General features: G+C 30.9%; 1 protein-coding gene across 7 annotated transcripts in view; it reads right to left on the bottom strand.

Annotated features, from left to right (window-relative positions):
- Positions 1-787: 787 nt before the first annotated feature.
- The window catches only part of LOC136084520 (uncharacterized), a 15,808-nt gene continuing 7,905 nt past the window's right edge, over positions 788-8,690 (bottom strand). For 4 of the 7 annotated variants that reach the window (XM_065804606.1, XM_065804603.1, XM_065804604.1 and 1 more), the window contains one exon: positions 788-1,683. In XM_065804606.1, coding sequence (XP_065660678.1) covers positions 1,610-1,683 — 74 coding nt within the window. In that variant the 3' untranslated portion in view covers positions 788-1,609. Of the gene's footprint in view, positions 1,684-5,975; positions 8,664-8,690 lie in introns of those variants that run through there. The other 3 variants (XM_065804607.1, XM_065804609.1, XM_065804605.1) reach the window with 2 other exon arrangements.

Genomic DNA, 8,690 nt, shown 5'->3' with positions numbered 1-8,690 from the left:
GTATTTAAAGTTTTTACTTTAATCGAGTTTTTCTCAGAATAGCAATTTCGGGACGCCGGCTAAAATATTTGGAGAACGGTATGATATTTTTTAATGAAATTTTCATGAAGTGTTGTCCATATTATACTTTATGATATGAATGGAATGGATTTTATTTAAATTAAAAAAAAAATGTTTTGGGTCAATAAAATGATAAAAAAATTTGACCTCAAACTTCGGTCGTCCTGATGGTGAGAAAAAGTTATGAAAAATCTGTTCCACTCGTATCATAGACCTGCCTTATAACAACACTATGGTTCAGTATGGAATGGCGGAAATGACTCGATTTCTTTGTGTTTTGGCCGGCGTAAAGTCATTTTTTGGTCATTTTAGGGATATTTTGTGGTTTCCATGGCAACAATATGGATTTTCAAAAAAAAAGTTAGTCCATTATTCTTAATTTAATATAAGCATGTTACCAATAATCATTTTTTGTGAAAATGCTTAGATTTAAAATCAGAGGGGGGTACACCCTTAAAGTTACTAGGCGTAAATATTTTTCGCCATTATTAATTATTTTAAATAACCAAATTTTCTCGTCTGACTTCCTAAAGTTCACGGGAATACAAAAGTCAGACGAAATATCGATTAAAAATTATGTTTCTTTGTAAAATAAAAAAATACTGTTAAATAGTAGATACGGCCTATCAGAATGCTAACCAATGAGATTGGTTAGCAGCCTGCAACCTATGAAATTGACCGGCATATAATAACATGTATTAAACAATATTATACATTACAAAAGGTATAAATAAGCATTAATTTATTCATTTAAAATAAATTTACAAAATTAAATGTAAAAAATCTGATGTAAAAAATATAAAAATCAAAAACAAATCGACAAAAAGCCTACAAAACTAAATCAAAAACGTTAATATTTTTTTGTTATTGAATTTTGTTTAAAGATTATAAATAAAAACAAATAAAAACTACTTAAAAAAACTTATAAACAGTTTTAGTAAAACTTTTTTTCGTATAAAATATATTTTTAAATAATAAAACATCAAATATATATATACAAATCCATCTTTTATTTTAATAAATGTGCAAAAATAAAATGCTATAAAAATGATAATATTAGCAGAGTTAGCAAAAACAGAAATTATTCAAGAAAAAAATTTGAAGAATTTTTCAAACATTTAATAGTTTTAATATGAGTTATATAGTCTTATTAGTGTTTATAAGCTGAAGTTTTATGTTCAGTAAACTTATAAGTGCTATTTAATAATATTAGGTAACACTTTAGACAAATAATGTAATAAATTTATTAAGATATTTTAAGATAAATCCGAATATATTTTTTGAGTTTTTAATTTCTAAATAATATAAATATAATTCAATATAATTCCATAAAGATACCCAAGTAAATATGAGATCTGCTGAGGCTTGAGCAGTATCTTAAACGCTGTCTGTAAAAAAATCAATTTTCGCTAAATCATTTAATTCAATATCGAATTTGAAGATTTATCTTCGGGACAACTATGTATTGTTTAAAACATATACAATAAAGAAGCACTTATATACAAATCAATTATACACTTTACACAATTGCTTCAAGTTTAGAAGATGTCTACTTTTCCAGAGAAACCCCTTTCAAATCTAAAAGACCTAGAGAATCTGTAGTCACATTTGAAGGAGGAAAACCTATAATAAAAAGAAGCCATTGATAAGAGATTATAATCAATTATATAAAACTGAATGCTTATGAATGTTTACTTCACACTGAATTTTATCAATAGGTTCTCAGGTTCAATGAATTTGCAAGGAAGAAAAAGCTCTAGTGAAACTTTTTATTAAAAAATAAATCTTTAGTTTTGGAATAAAAGCATATTTAAAGTGGGAATTGAGGACTAACTAGTAAACCCGCAAGCCGCCGCCATTAGCCGCTAGCCGTCGCCAAGCACTGCTCTATTTTTAGCCAGCTGTGAAAAATGCCTTCGCCAGCCATGAAAATAAGTCGCCATAGCCAATCGTTAAAATCATAGTTAGTTAATTGATTTAAATCTTTAAATTAGTTTATGTCCAATTTTTTTTTAAATTTCATCATATCACCTATCACCAATCGCTTCGTAATATAGTTTTTGGTTTAACCATGGAATTCCACGAGTCTCGTGTTAATATTACCTTAATTTTCGCGCTATAAAAAAAAGTCTCTTGCAGTCCGAAAATAGTAGTCAATGTTTATCATAAAAAAAAGAAAAGTTGTCATCTGCGCAATTTAAATTTTAAAATGAAAAGAAACAATCATTCTAAAGGTTCGAATTATCATGATTGTTTGTATTATATATATATATATATATATATATATATATATATATATATATATATATATATATATATATATATATATATATATATATATAATTGGGTCCGCACTGTACAAAATAATAAACCAGCACAAAGTCAATATATATATATATATATATATATATATATATATATATATATATATATATATATATATATATATATATATATATATATATATATATATATATATATATATATATATATATATATATATATATATATATACAGTTCGTGAACGAGTAAATAAATTTGTTTCCATTGAAAAAAAAACTGGAACAATTTGCTTGCCCAAGGATCTGAGATGGATTCCTGTGTCCAACAGCAAATCTAGGGCTGCTACATCCAAAGCATGGGACTTCATGGGTCAACTAATCTTGAAAGATTCAAGAAACCAATTTAATCAAAATTATTTATTTAGTAATCAGTTGTACTGCAGATACTGTTTCGAAGAGCAATCACTTGTCGATGAAGGTCGATTATCAAAGGTATATGTTACTTCAACAATGACGTCTTCTGGTAACCATCTAAACCATGCTGTTTTTAAACATGGAAAGACTTTTGAGCAACCAGTTAGTTCTAAAATTACTAATTGGGTCCGCACTGTACAAAATAATAAACCAGCACAAAGTCAATTTGAATTCAACAGATATCTTTGTCTGTTAATATGTTTAGATCTTAAGCCATTTAGTTCAGTTGAAAGATCTGGGTTTAAAAGTTTTTGTTCAAAAAATACAGCGTTTCAGCCTCCATCATCTGACTGTATATCTGGATCTGCCCTAAAAAATGTTTATACTTCTGTTAAACAAAGAGTCTTAGAAGTTCTACAATCATGTGTAAGTGGAACTTTGATGATGGATGGTTGGACTGACAAGCGTAATCGTTTACCTTGTTTTGGAATTCGTTTAAGTGTTGTGCATGATAGATTTAAAATTTTCACATTGGCTGTTCAGCCAGTGGAGTCGCACACTTCTGAGCAACTTTATCGATTTGTTAAAACTGTTTTAAAAGAATTTTTACCTTAAGATAAGCATTTTTTATTATTTAACACAACTGATGGTGCAGCTAATATGAAAAAATTATCAAAGCTATTTGACCATGAACGTATAACATGCACCGCACATGGAATTCATCTGCTTTTAACCTCGGATAGCTTAAAAAAAATTCCAGAATTAACTTTACTAGTAAGCAAATGCAAAGAAGTAATAAAAGCTTTACATTTTAAGGGATATATGCTATCGAATGAAATTGAAACTGTGAAAGACGAGGAGTTGTTCAAAAGAATTACAACTCATGTTGATGAGCTAATAGCTGATGAAGAGGATCCAATTCTGGATTTTGAAATTGAAACTGAAAATGTAAGCATTCTTCCACAAACACAGCTAACTAAATCTGTTAGTCAAGCTGATGAGAGTTCACTTGAAGAGTATTCTGAAGAGTATTCACTTCTAGATTTTGACATACAAGCTAAAAATGATGTCATAAAAAGTCATGAGCACAGTTCTTTAAAAAATAGTGTCCCAACAAGGTGGAATAGTACCTTGAAAATAATTGAATCTATCTTAGATCTAAAAACTCATGTTGATACAGTGTTAAAAAAAATTGGAAAGTATGATTTATGTTTTCTTCCTGAAGATTTAGAACTTCTGCAAGAACTGCGCAATTTTTTATCTCCATTTCGAGAACTGACTCTACTTGTTAGCGAGGGAACACCAAATTTGTCTTGCCTTCCACTCATGGTAACTAAAATTAAAAATTGTTGCATTGTTCAAGTCACAGATTCTTCTGCGATAAAACAATACAAAAAGTTAGTTAGAAAATGCATTGAGAAACGGTTAGTTGTTACTAATTTAGTTGAATTAGCATGTTGTTTTGATCCAGCAATTCGTGATGTTGTTTTGACGAAGGAAAAATGTGAAACTTTGTTAAAAAATAGCTATGACAAAATAAAAACTTTATTATTTGGTTCAAACATTTTACCACAAATAGGAACCGATAAAAAGATTAACTTCTCTGCGTAATACATTGACAATAATCAAAATAGTAAAAGCTCAAATGCAGCTCAGGATTTAAAAAAACTTAGACTGACTTTATTACAGGAAACTGCAAAATCTTCACTAAACTCTGGAGCAATATTAGAGAATAGCAATGGGTTGCAAGCTGAAATAAATCTTTATCTTAGCATTTGTGATAATCAATCACCAGCCTTCTGTTTTGGAAAAATAATGCAGAAAAGTTCCCTATTCTAGCATCCATAGCCAAGGTAGAAGATAATTTTATTTTTAATATTAAACTAATACTAGTGACAAAAACAGCAAACATTCTGAAGTTTAATGTTGCTTATTTTACATAGTTTCTATTGTTTCAGGTTTATCTTGCATTGAGCATCGGCAGTGTACCTGTTGAATGCCTTTTTAGCACGACTGGTTTAATTTTGAATGGAAAGAGATCCTCCTTGGCACCATTTCGAATGAATACAGTTTGTTTCATACATGATAACTATCCAAATGCTGGTCTATGAGCTAAGTCTTGCATTTTTTGGATTAAGACATTATTTATGTTTTTATTTCATTTTGATTAACTTTGTATTTCAAATATGAATATTTATTATATGCAAAAGTTTGTTTTGTTTTGGATATATATGTATATATATATATGTATATATATATATATATATATATGTATATATATATACATATATGTATATATATATATATATATGTATATATATATATATATATATATATACATATATATATATATATATATATATATGTATATATATATATATATATATATATATATATATATATATATATATATATATATATATATATATATATATATATATATATATACATATATATATAATAAGAGGCAAATGTAAACACCGTTTTTAACTCATATAAAGCATACTTAGATTGTCACTTTAACATCATATTAAATAGAGAGCTGCGTGGGGCTTGAGTACATGCATCATCTGATGTAGGGAAAAAATGCAAGAGAATTGCTGCTGGACAGAGCTAAAAATCGACTGAGGGTTCGGGTAGGGCAGCACTAAGTTTTTTTATTCCACTTTTTTTGTGTTTCAAAAAAACAAACGGATTGAGATCAGCAAAAGAATGTCAGGAAATGCGTATTTCCTTTTCTTTATACATACATATATATATATATATATATATATATATATATATATATATATATATATATATATATATATATATATATATATATATATATATATATATATATATAGTGACACAATCTCAACTATATAATAAATGTAAACAACGTTGTTAACACATATAAAGCATACTTAGATTGGCATTTAAACATCATATTAAATAGAGAGCTGCCTGAGGCTTGAGTACATGTATTATCTGATATAGGGAGAAAATGGAAGATGCTGCTAAACAGAGAGCTAAAAATCGACATAGGATTTGGGTAGGGCAGCAGTAAGTTTTTTTTATTCCACTTTTTTCCCCTTCTCTTTCAGAAAAACGAATGAAATGAGGTCAGCAAAAGAATGTGAGCAAATGTGTACTTCTCTCATATATATATATATATATATATATATATATATATATATATATATATATATATATATATATATATATATATATATATATATATATATAATTAACTTTTCTTCTGTTGAGTCTCATCTCTTACAAAGTTCACCAGACCTACTTGCTCTTTGTGAGACTAATTTGAGTTCGGCTGTCTCATCTTGTGATCTTAGTGTTGATGGTTATCTTCCTCTAATTCGTAAAGACTCCAATAGTCACATGCTTGGCCTCGGCATTTACATTCGTAAGAATCCACCCATTTGTCATGAAACTAGGTTTGAATCCACAGACTATTCTTTCATGTGCTTTCGTTTAGCACCACTTCACTCTATTGCCTTTCTCTTTGTTCTATATCGCTCTCCTTCATCTCAAGACTGCACACTTTTTGATGTTATTTCTGATCATATTGACCAAGCCCTCTCTCTTTATCCATCAGCTAATATAGTTGTTGTCAGTGACTTTAATGCTCACCACTCTGAATGGCTTAGCTCTAGTGTCAGTGGCTTGGCTCTAGTGTCAGAGATTCGGCAGGCATTAAAGCCCACAACTTTTGCCTTTCTCAATCCCTAACTCAAATAGTCAACTTTCCAACCCGCTTTCCAGACAACCCGAATCATTTACCTTCTCTACTCGACTTATGTCTTGTTTCTGATCCTAGTCAGTGCTCAGTTCCTCCACATTCACCCTTAGGTTCTTCTGATCAAAGTTTGATCTCTCTAAAACTAATATCTCATTCTTCTTCATCACCTGAATACCCCTATTATCGAACCTCTTACAACTACAGTAAAGTTGACTGGGATTCTTTTCGTGATTTTCTTTGTGATGGCCCTTGGGTAGAAATCTTTCGTCTTCCTGTTGACAAATGTGCTTCTTACATAACTTCGTGGATTCAGGCTGGCATGGAATCTTTTGTTCCCTCCCGACGATTCCAGGTCAAGCCTCACTCTCCTCAATGGTTTTCTTCACACTGTGCTGCTGCGATTGCCAATCGAAACCGTTACTTCCATATTTATCAGTAAAACAATTCTCCAGAAAACAGACGTCTGTTTATTACTGCTAGAAACAATTGTAAAAAGGTTTTGTCTAACGCCAAAACCCGCTATTCTCAGGTCATGAAATCTCGTATCTCATCCCAAAAATTAGGCTCTCGTGACTTCTGGAGAATCTTTAATAATATCAATAATAAGGGCAAATCTATAATTCCACCTCTCTTGTATGGTTCAGACTTTGTCACCTCACCTAAAGACAAAGCCGAATTGTTTGCTAAAAACTTTTCATCAATATCATCTTTTGATTACACTAGTTGCGTTCGACCTGATATTGCCAACAAACAGGTTGACCCATTGCTTGACATTCATATCACTCCAGCATCTGTATCTAAAGTGATTTCCTGACTAGACTCTTCTACAGCTTGTGGCCCGGACAACATACCTGTTATTGTCTTGCAGAAGTGTTCTCCGGAGCTGTCATCTATACTCTCAAAACTATTCAACAAGTGCTTATCAGAGTCTTGCTTACCAGCCTGATGGAAAGCGGCATCTGTTATTTCTATCTTCAAAAATTCTGGAGAGCGATCTGATTCGTCTAACTACCGTCCCATAAGTCTTCTTCCTATCATAAGCAAGGTTATTGAATCTTTAATTAAAAAACACTTAATTTCTCATCTTGAATCTAATAACTTACTTTCTGACCATCAATATGGATTTCGATCTTCTCGTTCTACAGCTGATTTGCTAACAGTAATAACTGAAAGGTTTTATTGTGCATTAGATGAAGGTGGAGAGGTTAAGGCCATCGCTCTAGACAATTCAAAAGCTTTTGATAAAGTTTGGCATGCTGGCCTTCTCCATAAGCTTTCTTCTTATGGTGTATCCGGCAACATCTTTAAGATCATTGAATCCTTCCTTTCCAATCGTAGCATAAAAGTTGTCCTCGATGGACAACACTCTTCTTCTTATTCTGTAACTTTAGGGGGTTCCTCAAGGTTCTATCCTTGGCCCAATACTCTTTTAAATTTACATTAATGATCTTCCAGATATTCTCACATCTAAGGTGGCATTGTTTGCTGATGATACTACCATTTATTCTTGTCGTGATAAGAAACCATCACCCTCTAATTGCTTGGAGGGGGCATTTGAGCTTGAAAAGGATCTCACTTCTGCTACAGCATAGGGCTAACAGTGGCTGGTGAACTTTAATTCAGATAAAACTCAATTTTTTTCAGCCAATCGTTATCGTAATAATTTAGATCTTCCTATATTTATGAACGGTGATGTACTCGATGAGTCACCTACTCTTCATCTTCTAGGATTAACTCTAACTTCCAATCTTTCTTGGAAACCATATGTCAAATCAGTTGCAAAATTAGCATCTGCTAAGGTTGCATCTCTTTATCGAGCTCGTCACTTTGTTACTTCGGATTCTATTCTCTATCTCTATAAATCTCAAATCCGGCCTTGATGGAATACTGTTGCCATATCTTGGGCGGTTCTTCTAATGATGCCCTTTCTCTTTTAGACAAGGTGCAAAAACGCATTGTAAACATATTTGGACCTGCTCTTGCAGCCAACCTCCAACCTATATCACATCATCGTAATGTTGCTTCTCTTTCTCCTTTCTATAAATACTAAAATGGGCACTGCTCTAAAGAGCTAGTGTCTCTTGTGCCATCTACTATAATTCATTCTCGTGTTACTCGTCATTCAATTAAGTGTCATCCTTTGTGATATTGCAGTGCAGATTCAAGTCCTAAATTAATTAGTACATGTGTATTAT

This window comes from Hydra vulgaris, chromosome 09 (genome assembly GCF_038396675.1).
Source record: "Hydra vulgaris chromosome 09, alternate assembly HydraT2T_AEP".
Taxonomy (NCBI): Eukaryota; Metazoa; Cnidaria; class Hydrozoa; order Anthoathecata; family Hydridae; genus Hydra; species Hydra vulgaris.
The sequence above is the reverse complement of the archived record's forward strand: the minus strand, read 5'-3'. Positions and strand labels throughout refer to the sequence as shown.